The sequence below is a fragment of the Lentinus tigrinus genome (assembly GCF_003813185.1).
Source record: "Lentinus tigrinus ALCF2SS1-7 unplaced genomic scaffold L226scaffold_1, whole genome shotgun sequence".
NCBI lineage: Eukaryota > Fungi > Basidiomycota > Agaricomycetes > Polyporales > Polyporaceae > Lentinus > Lentinus tigrinus.
In genome coordinates, this window is record NW_027137910.1 from 1,399,472 (window position 1) to 1,420,933 (window position 21,462).

The window sequence follows — 21,462 nt, forward strand, 5'->3', positions numbered from 1 at the left end:
CCCAGCCAAGCTCCTCCCGCCCTCGCTCCCAGGCTTGGCACCCGCACCCGACCTTGGCTCGTCTGCGCCCTCCTATCATCACACCAGACCATGCCATGCCCCAGCCCAGCCATCTCTTAGATCCGCCCCTGCACCCCGACCCCTCCTCCTCCCGCCCCCGCCCGCCCACAACCAAGCGGCGCACACGCCTCTCGCCCAAGACCTCGCACCTCTACTCGCTTTCAGATCCCTCGTCTGGGCTCCTGGCTCTCCTCGTGACCGTCGCGGGCTCCTCCTCCGTCCATGGACGGCCTCTCGAGTCTCAGTCTGACGTCCCCCCAGACTTTCTCTGTCCTCGCTTGTACCTCCGCGCCGCCGACTCTTCCTCTCCCCAAGACCTTTTTTCCTCCTCGGCGCCCTGCGACTTCCCACAGCCGTCCACATCCTCGCAAAGTCCTTCCGGCACACTCCCCGATCAGTCAGCCCAACCCCGCAAGAAGCGCTCCCGCCGAGGCTACAACATCGCCGACAAATACGAGCAGTCTCCGGACGGTCGGTGGCGGAAGGTGGACTCTTGGGAGTTGTACGGATCCTCATCCTGCGCAGTGCGTTACTATGATATCCCTTTCCCTCCTCTCGTGTGACACCCAGCCCTACCTAGGTTACACAGTGCATGGACACCTCCGCAACAGAGCTGCCGGTGCAAGACGACCAGGTATCCGCCTCTCCGTCGTCTTCAGTTACGGACACTAGCTCTTCATCGACTTCCACCCTGCCTTCACTACCCAATGGCTGGGGCAAGACCAGCCCCGATGGCATGACCGGCATAATTCTCGCCCTCTCCCTCTCCCTGGCCATCATCCTCATCATCTTCATGATGGGCATCGTGCTTTGGCGCAAGAAGCGGCGGAAGCATGATGAGAAAGACACGGAGAAGACTGCGTCTGTCCGGGGCGATGCCAATTCAGAGGTCAGTGAGGAGATCAAGCGTGCCCGTTCCCAACAGCGGATGTGGGCTCGCGCGTCTGCCAAGTGGATGGCCAACGTACGACAGTCAGCGCGACTTCGTCGTAAGCGCAAGGCAGTTGCGAAGGGCTCAGATTGCACCTTGCTCGACGACAGTCAGCCTCCTCAGGCGTCGTCGTCGGCTCTCTCGCTTACGCGCACATGCACCATAACCGACCGCGACTCGACATACTCCTCACGACCCCGCTCAATCCGCGGCAGAAGCAGGACGGTAACTCGTTCGCGTTCTCCAAGTCTCGCGCCGTCATCGCGGTCGCGCTGCGACGACAACGATGAACCACAATCTCCTCCACCTCAACCTCCTGCTTACCCCTCCGAACCACACTCCCATCGACCACATGCCTACAGATCCTCGTCGCATCACTCTGGTGTCCCGCGTCGACGCTCTTCTCACTCATCTCTTCTATCGGAGCCGCCTCCCCCTTGCTCTGCTACGCATTCACGTCCGTCATCCCCAGTCCCGTACGAGCCTCCAATAGACTCCGCCCACGTTGCAACAGATGACAAGAATATTCTTGCGCGCATGGTCCGACTTGCCAGCGCACCCCCGCCAGCTGACGGGCCTTCTCCGAGCTCTCCTGGAGGATCGTCGGAGTTGTATCCTTCCGTACCCGTCCTCGAAGACGATGGGTTCGAGCCTCTGCCGCCCGAGCTGCAGCATGATGTCGACGGGCACGTCAGCGGAGAGCGCGCGATCCGTGGGCCTGGCCGGACACCTGATACTCCACCACCACCTCTGGACGCTTCTTCGCCCTATCCAGGTGTAGATTTGCCCTCAAGTGACATTGACTCGGAAGTACCTTCCTACACGGAAGACGCGCGCCGGCACCCCGCACTCGTATTACCTCCGCCCCCGAGTAAGATCGCGCTCGCCGGGCCGATGTTCTACGAGTACCCGAACGAGTTTGAGGAGGACGTCGTGACGACCGAGCCGCCTTTGGGGCCCTCTTCTCCGCCGTTCGAGGAACAGGCGCCCTCCGCTCCTCCCTTCCAGCTCGCCGAGGGCCCTATCGCCACGCCAAGCGCACCCCCGCTTGACTTCGCTGACGAGCCACCGCCAGCCTTGGAAGTGCTCGCTCCGTCTGCGCCGCCTCTGGGCCTGGAGCCTGAGCTCGGACTCGAACCCCAGATTGCGCATGGGACCAGCGCGGATTCGTATGGGAACGGGGAAAGGGCGCCGCAAGCCGCCCCTGATGATCACGGAGGTGTCAGTCCAGCTACCAGCGCCGGCGCCGCCTCAGTGCGCCAGGCCTCCGCATACAATGAGCGCGACCGGTCGCGATCGCCACCAGGGTATTTGCCATAGCTGCTGCCGCCACAGACGTGGACGTAGACGTGAACGTGAACCCTCGGACGGAGCTTGATGCGCAGGTGTCTAGCCGCTCCCGAGGCAATCCGCGCATGGTGGTGTGTGGGGTGGATTTTGTTCTTTGTATAGGGATGGATCATCCGTGTCCCGGCGTCGTCACTCGTGCTGCCATATATCGCCAAGTTATCCTTATAGTACGCGTACTAATCGTCGCTCGCGATCCAGCAGCAGCACCCACATAACAATAGCCAAAAGTCTTGACGTGTTCATAGGATATATAGGGGGATATCCCGACGTGTATTTCTACCGATACTTGCTTACCGACCACTTACTTGCTCCTTCGTCACCTGTTCTGTCGTGTTTCGTCTTCCGCATCTCGTTCTCTCGCTCGCTCGCATCATCGTCGGACTGCTTGCATATCAAGTCTCAATTGCATCCTCCATCTCCTTGCGTCCTGCGTCCTGCATCCTGCATCTCGCATCTCGCATCTCGCATTCATGATCCATCTCGTCTCACTGGCAGCTGCTCAGCGTGGCCCGCTCTGACTGGTCGTAACGCGTTATATGGGAGGATCTCGATGCATCATTGTGATCATCAAGTATCGCCGCTCCGGAGGCTACACAACGGGCCAGGCTGCGACTCGCGAGGCACAGCTGCAGGTGCTCGGGATCACTGCATCACGTCCGTTTCTGAATCAGGCCAAGGTGGGCAGTTTGGGGGGATCCAGCGACGTCGGCAAGAGCTCGAGCACGCGAGGTCGGAGGCCAATATTGCGCGGTGCAGAGAACGGGTGCGCGAGTAAACTTCTGTCGCGGCGGAGTTTCTCCGGTGGACGTCTCGAGTTGCTCGGTCTTCCACGACGGGGGTGCGATGCCGCAAACTGGCATGAATATAGAATACAGAATGGCCATATGCATGCGTGAATATGTCCGTGAATTGAAAAGTCCGTGCGATGTGTTGTTTTTCGTAACTTTCTGTGGAATGCGACGATGATACACGAGAGGGAGGGAGGGCGAGCCCGAACATCGTCGGGTGTCTCGACGTAAGTGATCCCCGGTGTGAGCTGCGATCAAGACAAGATAGAGCGAGCAATATATATGTAAACGAGGAGAGCACGTAAGTACTTGGCGGGGCTCGAGGTTGCGCTGGACACGAGAGCGCAAATTACAGACACAGGTTACAACACACCCTGATAAGCGGGTTGAGCTGTCCATGTCATGATCCATCGCAGCTCAGGCTGTGCATATGTACACACACTCACCCCAGCGATCTTGCATCTGCTGGAAGTGATGACATGCTATGTAGGCTGTAGCACTCCAACATCAGCGCTCCAGCGTGCATCATGACAAACAAGTGTCAAAGTGGGATTGTCGGCGAACGTCCATGGCATGACGCATGCCGGGATCGACCCAACGCGGAGGAGCCGCCGACGGGAAGTACAGTACTCGGATTCGCGTCGACACCACCTGTGTCCGTGGTTAACGGCACGGCACGCAGGCGCGAATGTCCAATGCAGTCACGGCTGCCAGTGGCGACTTGGCAGTGACAAGACGACGTGCTGGACTGAATGAACGTCCGTCGCTCGTGCGCCCATCTCTCGTAACGTATGAAACTTGGCGACCGCGCGACCGCCTCCTGGGGACCTCGGGGCGTGGGCTTTGGGCTTTCCACAGTCAAGCGTCAACCAGATGCCTATGCCTATTCCCACGTTAACGTTAGTCCCACCCGGCAGCAGCCATCGATGAACGAGCGTTAACGAACGAGGAGACGCGCCGTGCACGACAGTTATACTTGCGCTCCTTCTCCGAAGAAACGGAGGGCGACCGGCAGAACGACCGGCCCACGCACCTGTGGGAATAACGCGGGCACAAGTACGCTCCCCGGTGAGAGGCTTGGGGGCGTCTGGGCTACTGATAGACGCAGAGTTTACCCGCGTTGCTCCCAAGAGGACGAGCGCGAGGCCGCCGGACAGGAACGGGGGTCGTCGACTCTTTGGTCGTCTTGATTGAATCTGAATCCGGTCTGCCCTAGAGGCACGCCAGTCGCCTCGTCCCGGTACGCTCAGCTTCGGTTGGGGGATAGGAGCCAAACGCGGCCCCAAAGAATGCAGGCGTAGCATTCGCAGATGTTCAGGTACAAGAAGATCAGGGTTGACAAACGAATGCCGTGCTGGATCGTCAGGGATTGGATGCTGAGCGCTGAACATGAACCTTGCTCTCGAAATCTGTCATGCGTCTTCCTTCGAACGCCTGCGGGGGTTTAACCTTCGTCACACAGTACAAGCATGCACGATAGCGGTCCTAGAGAGGGTTGACGTGAGAGTCCCGTTCAGAGTTCGACCGGGCTGAAGTAAGTGCACTCACCCTTGCATGAAGGAACCTTGTGGCAGTGACCGAGGAACCTGACCCGACAGTGCGGTCGCCTCGCCGCGGTCGGTTTGAGGATCGATGACATCATGGATGATTCTCGGGCCTGCCCAGTGTCTGATCACTGCATACTCTGGTCTAGGGCAAGGATAACAGCATTGGTTGCAAGAAGTACATGACTCTCGAGCAAGCGTCCCATCCTCCTGCGATATCATAGCGGTCAACAACCACAGTTACCAGAACATAGTGGCGAAGGCTTGACGGGGAGGACGAGGGAGGGAGTCTATGCAATACAATGTTCAATTCGTTATCATCATGGACAGGAATGTGGTAAATCGGTCCAGGGAAGTGCGAGAGTGCAAGTTTACAATGAGGTAGGATAACATGGTGAACGTAGCGCGATTATGGAGAGCTGAATGATAACGGATGATGATGTGCAAGGATGCAAGGAACAGGAATATTTCCGATGACTGTATTCACTTGTCAGCCTATACCGAGAGTAAGGTAAAGGTGAAGTACTCACTGACTCCTCTACATTGTCGTCTTCTCCACCTCTACCCTAATTCCGCTGACAGGACTGCCCAAGTTGACCCCACCGTTGTACATCGCAGCTTCAATGTCTGACTTCTGGTAGACTTGCAAGTTGTCCATTTCGAGTCCACTCGTTGTGCCTAGCGCGTCGCCAGGGATGCTCCCAATCGTGCTCAGCACGACGCCCTGAGTACGCACAATCGCCTTTGAGCCGCCGCGTCCTTGTAATCCGAAGCCAAAACCCAAACCAGAGAAGGGCGAGCCCGGGCTCGACTTGGAGGATGTAACACCGGCCGTAAATGCGATAGTGCCGGTAGATTGATTGACGGTTTCCGACCCTCGCTCCCGGAGATCGAGGATAAGTCGACAGGCGAGGACTGGAGACAGCATCACACTGAGGGGGATGCAGATGGCGGAGATGGCTTGACGGGGTCTGCGTCGGGATCAGTCGATGTGGGATATATGAATTAACAACAACGCTCACTGGAGGTAGAAGATACCATTGACAAGATTGGCGATGGAGATTAGAATGTAGTAGAAGACACCTGCAATAGGGTGAGTTCGGGGCGAACCGGTTGGAACATGGCAGGCATACCCTCGCGAAGGAACGTCTGAATCAATCGACTGCTTGGGCCACCGTTACGCCGGCGAATGGTGATGGCTTTGCCAACCGTCATCATGGTCACAACGGTGTCGTACAACAAAGGTGCGATCTACAATAGCGGTTAGATCAGGATTTGTGGCGTTTGAGCACCCAGCAGCACTGACAAAGAAGCCTGAAGCAGGTTCGTAAGAAGTAGGCTAATCGATATGAAGAACTAGGCCTACCGAGAAGATGCGCGGAGTGAGGCTTCGACATCGGCAAACAAGGTCCTGTTTCCTGTGAAGCGGAGTGGTTAGTGTGTTGGTGTCGCGTTCGCGCGGCATAGGGGGCCTACGTTGATAAAGGGAAGAACTGGACGGGGGTATGAATTAGCCTGATCTGGTTCGAGGGCTGCGGTGACTCACGAAGCATCTCGGACGTCGCCACAAAGAGCTGATAAGCCACGAGGCCGGCGAGCGCCGACACGAGCATGGCAAGGACGTAGATGTTGCGGTTGAAGAAGGCGTATGTCCGAATCAAGAGGATGCACTCGGCGGCCACCTGGTTCCACATTGCCAGCGCAACGGGAATCTGGACAAACAAGGTAAGGAGGGGGCACGAGGCATGGGGCGTTGCCTGGGCCACGAACCTTGTAGATGCGCTGGCAAGTCTCGAGCTCATGGTCGACGCAGAAGCAGTAGAGCAGGTAAGGCACGACGGCCAGCACCCAATACCTGCGGTGCACGTTCAATGCAAGCCGGCGTTGAGTGTTTGACAGTACTCACCGGCAGAACAGATATGCGACTTTGACGGGAGTCCAGTTCGTCTTCCAGATCTGCCCGGAGGTTAGACACGAACGGAGAGGGCGAGCGGAGGACGTACGAAGCGCCACTCGCGTTGGAGGCCGAAGAACCAGTCCCAGACGACGATGGCATCTGGGGGGCAATCAGCCAAAATCACAGGTGCCGGCGGCCAATCAACGTACACATCGCTGCAAAGTGGTTAACAGTGACCATCGAGCGTTGCAGATGCACGAGCACTCACCACAAAAGTGAACTTGTGTGCTGCAAGGCGGGGAGGGGGGTGAGATGACACGGGACGACGATGAACCAACGCAAGACGTACACGAAGATGAAGTGGAGAGCGGTCTCGGGGGTGTCCTCCATGATGGACGTGCTGCAAGACCTGGGAGGCTGAGGACGTCGAGGGCGGGGAAACGTCCGGGGGACGCGGGGAGGAGATGGAGGGGGGAGGGAAGAGACGGCGGGGGAGGCGAGGGAAGCGAAGGGGGATATACGGGGCTGGCGGCGGGGGAGGAGGAGGTCGCGCGTGCCCCTCCCAGCGAAGCAGCATAAATCGAAGGCAGGCGTCGAAGCGACATCCCGACGTCTCTCGGTGCCCGATCTGGTGCGCCCGTGTCCCCGTTGGGCCGCGCACCTGGCCGCCACAAGGCTGGGCTGTCACGCACGCACGGTGCGCGTCCCAGGCTGCACGCGCTGTCCGCGGCCATGTCCGCCTTGCACGCACGCCGTGGCCCTGCAATGCCCACCCGCCTCCCTTTCTGGCCCCCGCTCCCCCGTATTCGGCACTCCTCTGATCGCCTCCTTGTCCTGCCGGACCATGCCAGGCCGCAGGGATCACATCGCCGTGTGCCAGTCCCGGCCTGTCGACGCGATTGTAAATCGGCTGGCCATTATTGCAGCAGAAGAACAACATGCTAAGATACGCAGTCCGGGTCCCTCCACAACGTGTCCTCACTTTTAGTCTCCGGCATCCTACCGAGCGCCGACTGTGTGCAGCCGCTCCTTCCGCTGCACGTTCGCCTTGTGTCGCAGCAGGCAGAACTCCCCGTACGAGTTCTGCGTCTGCCACAGCTCTCCCGGCATCCACAGCGTCCGCGACAGCAGCGACGAGTGCGCCGCGTCCAGGAACGGCTGGCACGCGACCCGCTCCCACGTCTTCTCGTCCGCAATGTACCGTGGCTCGTGCGGCGTCTCCACCGGGTGCAGCGGGAAGTCCAGGTCCAGCAGGTAATCGCACGTCTCCACCTCGGCCTGCGCACGCACGAAAATGAATGGATACCGTCAGCGTCAACCTTCGATACCTCCGGAGAAACCGGTACCCACATAGAACTCTGGCGCCTCCCGGTTCAGATCGTTCAGCGACCTGTCCGCCACCATCGTCCCCTTCACCCTCTCCAGCAGCCCCCCCTTCCGCGCCGTCTCCTTGAAGTGCCCCGGCAGCATGCCGTCGAACTCGCTCTTGATCCAGTCGACCCGCACCCCGTCGGGCACCAGGAAGTGCCCCGGGAACCGGTACCATTCCTTCCCCACGCACAGACGCAGACCCCAGTCTCCAATCACGCTCGTGTCGATCCGCGGCAGCTCCTCCTCGTCCGTTTCGTACTTGCGGCGTTTGCTACCCTCTGGGCGGTCGAAATGCGGCGGCAGCGTGATATGTCCAGTAACGTTCAGCAACCGAGGAACCTCCGCGGCTTCCAGGGCGTATGTCACCGACATCGGAGAGTGGTAATACTTCCACAGCGCCGTGATGCGCGACAGCGAGAGCAGACACGACGTTACCACCACCGACAGCGTGAACTGGCTGAACAGCGACGTCTGCGAGGCCTGCACAACATACCGCTGCTTCAGTGACTGTTCATCGTCCCGAGCACTGGCTACGCACCTTGTAGGGAGACTTGGTCACAGCGACGAACGCCGCCTCCAGCCATCCTCGAACGAGATAAATCGTGATAGCGGCGTTGAAGCAAATCAGTGGGTAGATCGGGTACATGAATCGCTCCTCCTTGTGCTTCTGGGCCGTCATGATCGCAGTCCAGATGTAGACCGGTGCGAGCCTCACGGCAAGAAGGACATATGGCGACGTCTGGTCCACGAACTTGTAGCGCTCGCCCAGCCTTTTGTTGTCAAACCGATACGTCACCGCGAGTGCAGGGAGCGCCGCAAGAGCGAACGGGACGAGCACGTTGAAGTTCAGGAGCAAGTTGGATAGGTAGAATTGCACCGGTTCAGTACCGTAGAGCTCGGAGCCGCGCTGGGAATCGGAGAAGACGTTGTACTCGACGATGTTCCAGGGAACAATGGTCAATTTGCCGTAGAACAGAGTGTCCAGACCAACGACAGGGACCTACCGAAGAGGCTCCGTGAGACAAGAGCGATAACAGTGCATGCGATACGTACCAGTAATAGAGCTGCGACGCCACCGCAGGTGAGCATTCGCTTCAACCGGCCGACGAACCATGATGGCCGGGATTCTGCCGTGGCCTTGTCTGTACCGGTCAAGAAGAGTTCCTCCAAGACAAACGGGATAGCGACAGCCAGCGCGAAGGGCCAACCGACCAATGCGCCGGTAGCGAAGGCCAGGGTCGCGAAAAGTGTGCGACGCATGTTACCACTGCTAGGCGGCTCCATCGCGTAGGCCATAGCGAGGGTGTTCGCGTACATCGCGAAGGACGAGGGCAAGAAGGCTAGGGGCTGAATGAGTGGGTGCGGACCTAAATCGCTTGCGAGGTTACGCACCAGAGGAAGCAATCCACATTCCGGCGTTGCATAACAGCATGAAGAATAGGTAGCGTCCCACACGGTAGTTTATCCGATCAACGACCGCACGATAGAACGTGGCCTCGCAGATCGTGGAGATGACTGCGAGGAACATGCGCACGGCGAAGAATGCAGGTCTCTGTGCACGCTGTTAACTCTAGTTGGCGCATACATGCGGGATACTGACCTTGTCTGGACCAATGAAGGTAGCAGAGACTTTTACGGGTAGGTAGTGGAGGAGAATATACGCCCAGCTCCGGATAGCGTACTCAGGAGACGCCTCCCAGGTTTGAAAGCCGTGTCCCTTCCACAAATAATGCAAGGGTTCCCAGAAGTTGAAGACTACACAGGCGATACCTCAGCAGGGTAGCGGGATTGGGCATTACACTTCAAACTACAACGTACCTTCGTCGCAATCTTGAATCCCGCTGTACATAGCGCCAGTGAACCGCACTAGCAGCAGAATGCGCAACGCAACCGACCAGCTCGGGCACCATGGCGCACGTTGTGCCCTGAAGAGCACGGTAAGGGCCGGGTATACAATGAGAAAAGTGGCACGTACCTTCGCAGTTGGTCCTGCAACAACCCTCCATGACGATTCTTCTTCGCAGGACTTGGAGTAGTAGTCTGTGACGTCGGTCGCCGGAAGCTGATGGTCTGGACATTCGGGTTTGCCTGAATGCCCGTAGACATGGTGGTAGTATGTACTAGGGGTTAGATAGATTCGTTGAGCAAGACCATGGGGGTGTGCAAGGAAATGGACGTCGGAGGACGTCGGCCAGGAGCAAGGACAGCTCGCGTCTTCGGAGCGCCTATGACGAGCGCGTCCCGCGGCCACGTGGTCGTCGATCTCCGCGCCCGACGCGTGCCGACGCGCGAACACTGCTCTTGCCAAGTACAAGCTTGGTTAAAACTTCGAACCACAATAATAACGGGCATGCCAAGTCAACCACACCAACTCCATGCATCTTTCCAATCGGTGTTATGGGACGGCCGTGTATACGAACGGTCCTAAGCCGGAAGCTTCGCCTTAAAGGATGTACCGGAAGCGTCAGTCCCGTTGACGGTTGTTCGGATCCCTTGCAGAGGCTGGTCGAGGCTGCCTCTCTTCAGTCTTCTTAATATACCCTGCCCTCTCATCTTCACCTGGATACCACGACTCTCGTTCGTACCACCTCCATACCTCTGCTCACACACATACCCGTCCACTCGTTTCACTAGCCCCTCCTCAGAAGATGCAGCCTCACGACTCTCCCTTCCGGCGCCCTCACAACTGGAACGTACTGCATGCTCTCGAATTCGTCAGCCCGCCAAGCCCGTCAGCTTCTGGGAGCCTCGGTAGCATCGATGCGCTCGCGTCTCTTGCAAGCTCCGGCGAGATACCCATCTTCCTCCACACAAGCTCCGAGCGAGACAATCGCAGCTCTGTAGTTTCTGTCTCCACTGGCAACCGTTCCCGTCCAAGCTCGGGAAATTTCCTGCGGCCCAGTTCAAGCATGGCGACCTTCCACTCTACGAACACGTTCGGTCAACCGCATACTGCGAGGTCGCAAGTCAAGAACCTGAACATCGAGGTCGCCACCCTGGACGATACTAGTGACCGGACTACTCGCGATCGCAGACCATCTTCCTTACTCGCGCCTTCTCTAAGCTCAAGTCGCCTGAGCGGGCGTCAAAGCCGCACCGGAGGCTACTGGAGCAACCGTTTCTCGAGCGTGTCGGACCTCTCGCCCATGGCTGTCTCTGCGTACTTGGATTCATGTGCCTCTAGCGACCACCTTGCGTCTCCTGCAGACCCTGCCGACTCCGGGTTTGCACGTCCTTCCCCCAGCGTACCTCACTCGATCTGCACATCCGATTCTATCGTAATCTCGCCTATGGATCATGTTCCTCGATCTGCGTACCCAGCTCAAGCGGTCTTCGACGCCTTCAGGTTTCCGCCTCCAGATCTAGAGGCTGACAGCCCCGTCAAGCGGCACGCAAGTGTGTCTTCTCGGTCATGGACCAGCTTATCGTCTGCGCTCGTCGCGCGACGGAGCATCTCTCCTTCCCCATCCATCATCTCCGAGGACTTCAACATTCCCCCGACAATCCGCTTCCGCTCGCCATTACTGCGAAACACTGATCTTCCTCCTAGTCCAGAACGCCTGAACGCTAGCCAGATCACTCGATGCGCGTCTCCTACACCGTCGAACACTAAGCTATGCGAACCTACTCCTAACGCTACAACCTCGCCCGACATCGATATCCAAGACTGTCCTTCTCTGGCATACACATCACCCAACCCAAATCCTCCATCAAGCTCTCGTTCTGGCTCCGACCCCAGCGGCGGCCCCAACTTTCATTCACCCAAAGCCGGGGAACATGTCTCGAACTTGCCTGGTGTTCTTGATTGGCTTCGGGGCATCTGCATCGAGCTTTGGATCGACCAGGAAGGATTCCGCGCGATCCGCCCCAAGTTCCGTCTGGTCGGATATACTCCTGCCTCGCCCGCGCCCTCCTCCTTCGCTCCCGGAAACGAACTTGTCGACGTCTTCACACACGGCATGGCCCACTTCCGTCCGGTGCGGCGCGAAATGTCGGCCTACCACCACGGCACGCTTGATTCTACCCCTGTCCTGCGGCGGCTCACGCGCGCTGACAGCGAGGACAAGGACTACATCTCCCGCCAAGCCAGCCTCACGATCAAGGCTAACGGCGTGTACGTCGTGACGGGGACGGAGTCGTATGATGACCAACCCTTCACCCCTGCGAACCTCGCTCAGGTGGCTGGCAACATCCTGCATCTCGGCTCCGAGCACTCGGACCCTGTGCAGTTGCACTGGCGGTTCGAGTACGCTGTGGACGACAGGAAGACGGACACCGGTCGACTGATGCCTGGAGAGAAGACGTTGACCCCTCTGAGTTTCTCGTGTTCCCCTGGGCTACTGCACCATTCACATGGCAAGCGTATCCGACTGATGCACGTACTCATGAAGAGCTTCACGCCGAAGATATCCGCCGAGCGAGTCGTCCCACACCGATCCATGGAGGTGGCTGACTCTACCAAAGACCAGTCGGCATCGCGATCCCCTCGCGCTGCGACGGCTCGCCGCTCTCTTCCTGATGCTATCCACCGCCGCGTACGCTCTTCGGAACCCTCCCGGACGTCCTGGTCGTCAGCTAACGACGGCCCCGTCGACGTCGGTGCGAACCACAAGAACAGGCCGGCATCTCTCTCAGGGATGTCACGACAACCGTCAGCCATTGAATGCGCTGTCGCCCCAGCGGCAGGGTTGCGTACTTGCCAACGCTCCGACACGATCGCTAGCACGGCAACGAGACTATCACGGCAGATTCTTTCTCGTGAAGAATTGGCGGCGATCTTGGCGTCGTTCCCTTCGCCTACGGAGGCTGAAAGGACTTCGGCGGCGTCGCCCATACGTCCGCTCAGCCCGCCTAGTTATTACAGGCACGGTCGCGCTTTGTCGTCTATGGATCGCGTAGACGAGCTGGGCGTGGTGCTCGCATGACGTACGTGCTGACCTGGAGTCGGTGTGGTCCATCTGACCGCTTTACAGGCTTCCATGAACGCCGACCCGGTGGCTGGGATACCGAAACCCTTCCCGGTCATCACATATAGAGTATCACACTACACGAATCAATACTTACAGTCGCGATCCCTCCCCAACCACATCCGATGTCGTGACCGATAAATCCAGATAATATAGTGAAGAAACAAGGTAGGTCGCCCCTAGCGTCAGCCCTACCGCCCAGTCAGCCGGATCTCGAGCCAACGTAGTGGAGGATATGTCACCGCCGCAAAGCCCGCCGCAAGCTAGAGGGTTTACAGAGCGATTATATTAGCATCGATCGATCGTGATAGGTAGAACTGTTAGAACCCTCACCTCGAAGCCCAAATCGGCACCGAACTCGGCCCCGGCATCTTTCCCTAAAGGCCCAGTATACCACACTTCGGACATGCCCACCACTGCACCCGCAACCCCAAAGCATCCGGCTAGCACGCCAGCGAAGCCTATCGGCAACCTATGTAACGAGTGACGGTATATGAGTGCTCAACTGGCAACACCAACAGACCTGTCGCTCACCTGCTGGGAATGTCCCAGTCATCCAGATTGTAACCACCGAGCGGGCCACCTCTGCGCCTGAAGATGAAGTGTTCTTCGGCAACGACTACGATGAAGAACGCCGTCCAGTATGACAGGATACTGAGGAAGTTTGACAGAATCTCCGAGAAGTGTTCGCGTCCGGCGACACCGGCAACCGTGTAGATCACAAAGGCCAGGAAGGTCCAGAGGAACCGCGGCACCATGGCGAACGGCCGACCGAGAGACTGCATCGCCAGGCCGGCACTGTACGTGTTCGGGATGTTGTTCGCACTATGGGGGGCGGGAGCAGGGCGATTAGTACCGGGTCCGTGACAATCGGTGAGACTCGGCGAGCGAAAACTCACACCACGGAGAGACCGAGAAGCACCAGGAGGAACTTGCCAAAGCCACCCCATGGCGAGAGCACCTGGGCGACTAGGCCTCCCGTGCTCCCGTCCGCGTAGGCTTGGACGTAGGCTGGGTCCATGATGGTCATCAGGGCGGCACCAAGGATCTCGACGAAGCATATTGGGATCCAAAGGCCGAAAAAAGTCAGGAGGAAGACCTTGGTGCTGGGCGTGTCTGCCGGGAGCCTGCAGTTGTAGTCCGCTGCGACCGGGGCCCACTATACGTGGTCAGTTGACGATACTTCACGACCATGTAAGGGAGACGTACACCTGTGACAGAACCAAAAACGATGCCTCCGAAGCTGAGGATGTCGGCCGAGAGCGCTCTACCCTTGTCCTCCAGAGGCTTCTGGGCGTTTATGTCGAACCCTGCGTGTCCCCCAAGGCCCCAGAGGAACATGATAATGATGAATATGACTATCCACGCATACCGCTCGTAGTAGTGCACGTAGTGGTACCCGACGAAGCACGGAATGAGACTGAGTATGCCAATGATGATGATGCCGACGACGAGGGGCAAAGTCCCCGGATTCACGGACGCGAGTGTCTGCCCTCCAAGAATGACCGCCGTCACGGAAAAGCCCAACCTGTCCATGATGGTGTAGATTAGTACTGAGTGACGGGCAGAGTTTTCCCGCACTTACTGCGTGAGGATGTTCAAGATAGAGTAGATCGTTCCACCGACATAGCCAGAGCTGAAACGAGTAATAATCATCGTCCGCAACCCTGTCCTTGGTCCCAGAGTGCTGATGAACGCTGTGGCAATCGCGCCGAGCGCTCCGAAGCACAGGATGGTGGCGACAGTATGTCTGCAAAGCGCGTTCAATCACAAACGGAACAGGATTGAGAAGAGAGGGACGGACGGAAGAGTAAGCGTGTAATACACTTGAGCAAGTGTACCGATCGGGATTGTTGTGAGGACCGTGTTGACGGACCACCACATCAATAGACTGGGGAGAGCGGGGTCGTTCAGCCGACGCGTCGATACGAAATAAGGTGCATACACGCACTTATTCCACATATTCCTGGTCTCCCTCTGGTCCTCCGGCACGCGTTCCACACCTCTTGCCTCTACCCCACTCGCGAAGAGCTTAGACAGTAGAGGTCCGAACCGTCCATAGCGCTTCACCAGTACGTCTTCTGGATCTGCCTCTGCTGTAGGGATTGCGGTCTCCCGGGCGACCACCTTCTCCTTGTCATGGGACGAGCTCGGGCTGAGACTGGACATGATGAGCAAGAGCAAGGAAGAGAAGAGAAGAGGCGGATCTGGGGGTGTGCCTGCTCACTCAACCTTTGATGAAGTTTGGGCGATTGGATCTCGGCGTTCAGGTGACTATTTTTGCAATCGAAGCACGGACCACGCGGAGTTCGGTTATCCCATCATCGAAACCGTCCAATATATTAATGCTCATACACAATCTATACAGGTGGCTTGTTGTCCTTTTGCGCTATAGTGAGGTCAGTGACAGGGACAGGGCATGATAGGAGGAGCCACAACTTACCCATGGTGATCCTGTCACCCAAGGACAGCGCGATGCCCTGAGTTTTGCTCCGTATCCGTACATGTCCAGTGATGTTACCAGTCTCCGTCCGTTCAACACTAAGGTTCGCCAACGCATCCTCGCCTTGAGCAACAATGAGCAACGAATCGTATTTCACAAGAAAATGGCCCTTACCGAATAAGCTCCTTGCATACATGTTCGCAGACAAGAAGTCGCAATCGCCGGACAAGGCGCCCTCCGGCGTAAGGCACGACATATTGGTCGCCTTCATGACGTGGTGGAGGTACTCCCTCGGATCCCTGTAGGGAGTGGCAAGGTGAGGTGGCACATCACGAGCGGCCTGGCGTGAGACTTACGATATGGTGGTGGTGACGTTGACACGGTTCTCCCACTCAAACTCTGTCCACATGCTACGGAACTGTGATCGCAACAACTGTCAGGCGATGTCAAGCGTGGTAACAACTACTCCTCTTACCTGCTGCTCCGTGCAGTACGCGGGCTTTATGTAGTCCATGATGTCGATGTGGATGTCGTTTAAGATGACGCATTGCTCTGCCATTCCTGGCCCCTCCCAAAGGATGCTGCCGAAGATGACACCGGTCTCGGTCGAAGACACCTTGATGGTCGCCTTGATGCTCTGGAAGCTGTGGGGCGCGATGGTGTACAGCGAAGGCCGCTCGACGAGCTTGAGATCACCGAGAGTCGCGAAATCCAAGCACAAGTTCTGCAGCGTGTCGGCGGTTTGATTGACAAGAAGCACGTCTAGACCAGAATATGAGCATCAAGCCGCATCAAACAACGGCGGAACCTACCGAGAAGGATGTCGAAGCCATGAACCTTGACATATGCCTCTGCATAGATGGGATCGGAGAAACCGGTAAGCTGGGAGATACGGCTCAGGTTGGAGATGAAGTCCTCCGAGACCTCGCCAGCACCCGTTGCGCGGTTGACATCCTCCGAATCCTGTCATAGGATAAGAAAGTCTGACGACAAGGACAGACGAAACAGTACTCACATCAATGACATCGTCGGCAGCCTTCTTGGAGAACTGACGGAATGTGAGAAGGTCATCGACTTGGATGATCTTAGCCTCGGCCTTCTCAAGCTCCTTCTTCTCCGCTGCCTTCTTCTGCAAAAACGCGCGTTAAGTTTTGACCAACGCATATGTCAACAACACAGACGAACCTCCTGCGCCGCAACCATCTTTGAATACGCCGCCTTGGTGTCCTTCAAGAATATCTGGTGAACAGCAGGAGCAGACTCGAGTTCGCTGAGGGTCTGGATGCAGCTCATGATGCGCTCCGAGGAGTCCTCATCAATGGGCACAGTCACGAACTTCGACTGGCCGACGCGTATGACCGACGCCATGACAAGCATCGCCTGAGATTAAGGTGAGCTACGGGCCTGGGAGCTGTACAAGAGAAGAGCTTCTCACCTCAGCCCGGAGTGCGTTACACTTCCGCTTCTCCTTAGAGAGCTCAGAATAACGCAGGACAAGCTTCGTCAATGCGGAAGCGAGGACGGAGCCAGTGAAGAAGTCGCCGCCAAGGATGAGGGCTGAAGATACGGCATAAGCATCCAGTGGCTTGATATTCTGAGATAATCGACGAACCTCGTAACGGGGGCTTAGCAGCCGCCTTAATAGCCTCTAACCGTGCGCTCGACACACTCGTGAAGGCAGACTCGGTCGCATAAGTACCATCCGCCAACACCTTCGGCTTTGTAGTCTCGACCTTTACGTCGTCCTTCTTCTCCTCACCGTCCTCCACACTTGCCTCCTCCAGCAGCCGCTGCTCGGAAGCAAGGATCGGGATCTCGCCGAGGACCTTGCGAAGTTCACGGAAAATCTCTTGAATCTCTTTGATCTCCTCCGTATACTCGCCCAGGATCCAAAGGACGCCGCGGTAGACCTTGCCGGACTTGATTTCAGGAAGGGTCTGGGTGAGCTTCTCGCAGATCGTGCTGCGGAGCTGAGGGAATTTCTCCACAACCTCGCGAACGAAGGCCACAACGTCCAGAGCTGAAGGGTTGTTCGTGTCGCCGAGGAAGTCCATGAGCGCGTGGACGACGCTGGCCGCGACCTCCGAGAATTTGACTGCGCAGACATGAATGGATTGAATCAGCAGTTGCCTGTACTCTGGTGCCTTCTCGAACTCCTCGTCCTGAGTCTTCTGGAGCTGCTTCTTGAGGAACAAGACAACATCCTCGACGTTGCGACTGGAGGTGAGGCTGAGGACGATGCTGATTGCTTTCCGTCGGACCTCGAGGTCGGCACTGGTGTTTGTGAGTTGATAACGTCATAATATCAGGTCGTGAAGAGGTCATACCTGGAAAGGATCTGCAGGACATCCATGATGAGAGAGTCGAGAACGTGGCCGTGCTTGGAACGAAGAACATCAAGGCGGTCTAAGACTATGAGCTTCGCGTTGTTGTCGGACTCTTTCTGCACAAGGCTGATATAGCAGGATGCAGCAGCTAAGTGCAATCAATCAGTCTCGCAACTCGGAGCCAGACCTCAAAAGGTCATTCATAACATACCCTTGATGGCGGCAGGGTTCTGGGTGAGGGAAGTAAGGGTGGTTGCAGCTTCGTACTTGACGGCATGCGAAGTCGCGTTCAAGAGTTCGGAGATGAGGAGGATATACCGTGCCTAGCGCACGTCTACTCAGCACCAGGCTAGCCAACCAGTGGACAATACTACTCACCTTGTGCGTTGTCTCTTGCTTGCAATCCAGCCTAATGACCTCAATGATGCTCATTTGCAGCAGCTCGTCCATGGTCGGGATTTGGTCAAAGACCTGCAGGATGTACTCGACAGCCTTCGGCATCGCACATTGCGCGAGAAACACGAACGCATTCCGCTTGCATGTCGCGTCCGACTCCGCCGCGAGGAATGTCTGCATGAGCTCGGGCGCGTCGGGAATGAGGTGCTCGAACTCGCGATAGATGGAGTATACTGCGAATACTGCGTTCTTGCGTACGTAGGAATGTCGGTGTTCGAGGCATGCGCGGCACGTAGGAATCAGCGGCTCGAGTAGTTCTGCATCCTTGGAGATCTTCTGAAGGAAACGGAGAGTTGCGCCACGAATGTACTCATTGGGGTGTTGCTGTACGCCGTACTGTTAAAGAGACATTTGGGCCTAGAAGGGAAGGGAGGGTACTAACGAGGTCATTACGGATGGCGTTACTTCGCGAAACGTTAGTATGCAGCTTGGGCAGCAACCAGAGATGATGGACTCACACAACAAGAATCATCTCCTGCTTCAGCTTCCCATTATCATCGTACTTGGGGCACACTTCCCAGTAGAAGTGCAGCAGCTTCTTGAGCTGTTTGTTTCGTGAGGGCATAACATACTGGATGATTGGCATCAAGAGTGCCGGCTTCGTCGCGCACGCGCAACCCGCGCATTCAGTCATTCTCCGCTCTTCTGCGCATTTGCATCGATAGCACACACCTGCGGGTTGCCATTGATCGTAGACACTATGATTTTGCGCAACGTGTCAAACTTGACCTCGTCCGAGCCCTTCTGCAGCGCCGAGCGGAGTTCCTGAGTCGTGGGTGTCTCCGAGGGGTCCTCAAAGACCAAGGTGTAGCAGGAAGCATCAGCCGATGCCATAGATACCGAGAACGAGGAGGAAAACGGAGAAGGGAGGAGGGACGGTCGACCGCCGTGGAGGTCGAGAGATGAGTTGCTATATTCGGTATGCGTACATGCTGGCCACGACGGCGTGTCAATGAGCGCGCGCTCGAAGTCTAGGGAGGAATTCGGACACGCTGTTACATGGCATTACACGAGGCGGACAAAAGTAAGGCATAACAATAACCACATAACGTCTACTTCTTGCGGTACATGCCCGTTCGGACCGTATACCTGAAAGATCCATCCCACGGAACATACAAACGTACCCTCCTCTTCGTCGTGAGGCTGCGGCTAGAATACAGGACCCGCTCAAGAAGCCCCGTCATGTGCATGTCCCCAAGGGTCCTGAAAGCCGCATATGTGCGCGTGGATGGTCCTACGACCCACCAAGTACGCAGCGGTTATACAGGTAGATTCAGGGTCGTGCGCTAGTGAGAGCAGTCAGGGTTCAGATTCTCCGAATCTGAGGACAGCGAACGGCCTCGGACGAACTCACCAGCTTAATGATGTTCTCCCGGTCCGCAAGTGGCATCTGGTAGACCTCCTCTCTTGACATCGCAATGACACGCATGATCAATACCTGCAGGAATTCATGTTCAGCCAAGCCCCTGAGCATAATGTCAACCCGGGGGAGTGGACACGTACCTTCTGGTCTTCCGGCAGCGCAGCAAGTGCCGGGGGTAGCACGGGAGCAGCTGGGCCAGGGCCTGGCACAGGAGGAGGTTGCGAGGCATGAGGCAGTTGCATATGCGGCGGTTGGGCGTGCGGAGGACCGTGACCCAGACCTGGTATACCCATACCAGGGACATGCGGTGGCTGTTGGGGCGCGTGCGGGGGGACAAACCCGGGACCTTGGTTTGGTCCTGGGGGTGGTGTACCATAACCCCTCCCAGGTCCGGACGGTCCTCCAAGATTTGGGGGTCCCCCTGGATAGCCTTGTGGTGGGTACCCTCCCTGCGGACCGGGTTGAGGATATGTAGGCGTACCACCGCGTGGAGGAATCTGAGCTTGAATATGCGGTGGTATTGCTGAGGGAGGTGGTGTAGCCATCATGGGAGGGGGTACCGGTGCAGAAGGTTGTGCAGCGGCTCCGGCCGCGCCTGCCAAAGCTCCATATTTTGCCAAGATTTCCTAGGTCAGAAAACGCGACACGCGAAGCTGGTCATGCTAACGCCACTTTCTGTAAGATCTCACTGGGGCGTACCTGCACAACCTCCATCTTCACTGCGTTGATGTTCACCATCATGGTCATGAGCGCATGTGCGATTTGGGGCGGTTGTGAATTGAGGATTGTTCTCGCCTCACCCGGTGTCGTCCTCTGCTCAAAATGTAGTCCTACATGTGGATAATCTTGAACATTGCATGACACCTCACTCACAGACCTTGAGCGTGAGCAGCAGTTCAAGCAGCTGCTCTTCCTGGGCGGCCATGGTGTTGGCGGACGGAGGTTGTCAGTATAACTTGAGGACTTCTTTCTTCAGGAATGAGCCTCTCCTCAGACGCGTCGTTCTCAAGGACCAAGCAAGAGTGATTAATGTCAGAACTAGAGCGCCACGACAAGGAGGTTGGAGGTGGCGGACCAAGAAGTACACCAGCAGACGCTCACTTCCAATATGTACTTTACGACGACTGGACTTCTTTCCTTCTTTGCTCTCCATTTCAGACATTGGGTGACTCTCGACGAGATACGAATGCTATCATTGTCAACCGGTGAACACACTACAAGTGAAGCCATTACATGATACAACTCTATGACGCCAACAGGTATCACAAACGAGACGACGATTGACTATGTAAAGCGACAATCGTCAATTGCAAACAAAGCCTCGGGAGAAAGAGTCGACAGACGAGTCTGCAGTGCTTACGCCGACACAAGGGATGCGAGCTTGCCCTGGGAGTCGAGGCTAGTCACGGAGTCGCATCCACCGACATGGTTCTGGTCTGGTGTTTCACGGTTTACATGAGATCATTGATGCATGCATATTTGTGCGACAGGACTCACTGATGAAGATGTTCGGGACGGTGCGCTGACCGGTCTTCTCAGCGAGATAATTCTGGATCTCGCCGCCCTCCTCCATCTCATCAAGCCTTTCCACAGAGATGAGTTCGCTTCCAACCATGAGAAGAGGGTATATGCTCACTCAAAAATCTTGGTCTGGACGTCTGGGAACTTCGACGTGAGGAGCGACTTGGCGCGTTTGCAGTACGGGCAGTACGACTTGGAGAAGATAGCAATCTTGTTCTCCTTGATGGTGTTCTGCGAGCAGAGATTCGCAATCATACCAATAACACGCACCAGTAGGACAGACGTACCTCGACGAGGTCTTTGACACTCATGACTTTGAGCTGGTAAGGAGAAGGGTTGGATGAAGATGGGGTTGCCGTGGCTAACGTTGGGTGTTGGACGAGCTTACTGGGCCTGCAGGAGAGCGGGGAGATAACCAGAAAGAGATGCCTCTATATAGCGTCG

General features: G+C 57.0%; 9 protein-coding genes across 9 annotated transcripts; 2 read left to right on the plus strand and 7 right to left on the minus strand.

The window, feature by feature from the left end:
• Positions 1-95: 95 nt before the first annotated feature.
• Positions 96-2,311, plus strand: L226DRAFT_564706 (uncharacterized protein; the record flags this gene model as incomplete). The annotated part of the gene is made up of 2 exons (XM_067683677.1): positions 96-584; positions 641-2,311. The coding sequence occupies 2 exons, from the start codon at positions 96-98 to the stop codon at positions 2,309-2,311; spliced, it is 2,160 nt and encodes a 719-aa protein (XP_067542657.1).
• Positions 2,312-2,651: 340 nt separating this feature from the next.
• Positions 2,652-3,654, minus strand: L226DRAFT_15809 (uncharacterized protein). The gene has a single exon (XM_067672507.1). The coding sequence runs from the start codon at positions 3,538-3,540 to the stop codon at positions 2,992-2,994; it is 549 nt and encodes a 182-aa protein (XP_067542658.1). The 5' UTR covers positions 3,541-3,654; the 3' UTR covers positions 2,652-2,991.
• Positions 3,655-5,211: 1,557 nt separating this feature from the next.
• On the minus strand, positions 5,212-6,960 carry L226DRAFT_564707 (uncharacterized protein; the record flags this gene model as incomplete). The annotated part of the gene is made up of 13 exons (XM_067683678.1): positions 5,212-5,644; positions 5,696-5,756; positions 5,807-5,924; positions 5,980-5,987; positions 6,040-6,091; positions 6,150-6,166; positions 6,220-6,385; positions 6,444-6,528; positions 6,580-6,629; positions 6,677-6,729; positions 6,780-6,785; positions 6,839-6,858; positions 6,920-6,960. 13 exons carry the CDS (start codon positions 6,958-6,960, stop codon positions 5,212-5,214), a joined length of 1,110 nt encoding a protein of 369 aa, XP_067542659.1.
• A 609-nt stretch (positions 6,961-7,569) lies between these two features.
• L226DRAFT_541586 (glycosyltransferase family 22 protein) lies at positions 7,570-10,047 on the minus strand (the record flags this gene model as incomplete). Its single annotated transcript, XM_067682069.1, has 8 exons — positions 7,570-7,848; positions 7,921-8,421; positions 8,480-8,941; positions 8,995-9,281; positions 9,334-9,493; positions 9,542-9,696; positions 9,760-9,866; positions 9,917-10,047. 8 exons carry the CDS (start codon positions 10,045-10,047, stop codon positions 7,570-7,572), a joined length of 2,082 nt encoding a protein of 693 aa, XP_067542660.1.
• Positions 10,048-10,589: 542 nt separating this feature from the next.
• On the plus strand, positions 10,590-12,866 carry L226DRAFT_607280 (uncharacterized protein; the record flags this gene model as incomplete). Its single annotated transcript, XM_067685778.1, has 1 exon — positions 10,590-12,866. One exon carries the CDS (start codon positions 10,590-10,592, stop codon positions 12,864-12,866), a length of 2,277 nt encoding a protein of 758 aa, XP_067542661.1.
• A 233-nt stretch (positions 12,867-13,099) lies between these two features.
• L226DRAFT_541587 (cytosine-purine permease) lies at positions 13,100-15,077 on the minus strand (the record flags this gene model as incomplete). The annotated part of the gene is made up of 8 exons (XM_067682070.1): positions 13,100-13,171; positions 13,242-13,380; positions 13,443-13,733; positions 13,808-14,067; positions 14,118-14,436; positions 14,494-14,658; positions 14,713-14,799; positions 14,860-15,077. 8 exons carry the CDS (start codon positions 15,075-15,077, stop codon positions 13,100-13,102), a joined length of 1,551 nt encoding a protein of 516 aa, XP_067542662.1.
• A 130-nt stretch (positions 15,078-15,207) lies between these two features.
• L226DRAFT_475531 (coatomer protein) lies at positions 15,208-19,034 on the minus strand. Its single transcript, XM_067676674.1, has 16 exons — positions 18,807-19,034; positions 18,593-18,732; positions 18,517-18,538; positions 18,057-18,458; positions 17,890-18,001; positions 17,679-17,826; positions 16,964-17,625; positions 16,787-16,908; positions 16,537-16,731; positions 16,367-16,480; positions 16,164-16,314; positions 15,827-16,113; positions 15,708-15,769; positions 15,526-15,650; positions 15,352-15,474; positions 15,208-15,297 (listed from the first exon to the last, which is right to left on the minus strand). The coding sequence occupies exons 1-16, from the start codon at positions 18,966-18,968 to the stop codon at positions 15,269-15,271; spliced, it is 2,856 nt and encodes a 951-aa protein (XP_067542663.1). The 5' UTR covers positions 18,969-19,034; the 3' UTR covers positions 15,208-15,268.
• Positions 19,003-20,568, minus strand: L226DRAFT_607283 (uncharacterized protein). The gene is made up of 5 exons (XM_067685779.1): positions 20,375-20,568; positions 20,197-20,310; positions 19,638-20,123; positions 19,489-19,572; positions 19,003-19,420 (listed from the first exon to the last, which is right to left on the minus strand). The coding sequence occupies exons 1-5, from the start codon at positions 20,420-20,422 to the stop codon at positions 19,394-19,396; spliced, it is 759 nt and encodes a 252-aa protein (XP_067542664.1). The 5' UTR covers positions 20,423-20,568; the 3' UTR covers positions 19,003-19,393.
• Positions 20,569-20,853: 285 nt separating this feature from the next.
• L226DRAFT_564713 (glutaredoxin) lies at positions 20,854-21,329 on the minus strand (the record flags this gene model as incomplete). Its single annotated transcript, XM_067683679.1, has 4 exons — positions 20,854-20,933; positions 20,995-21,080; positions 21,134-21,249; positions 21,306-21,329. The coding sequence occupies 4 exons, from the start codon at positions 21,327-21,329 to the stop codon at positions 20,854-20,856; spliced, it is 306 nt and encodes a 101-aa protein (XP_067542665.1).
• Between the last annotated feature and the right edge of the window lie 133 nt (positions 21,330-21,462).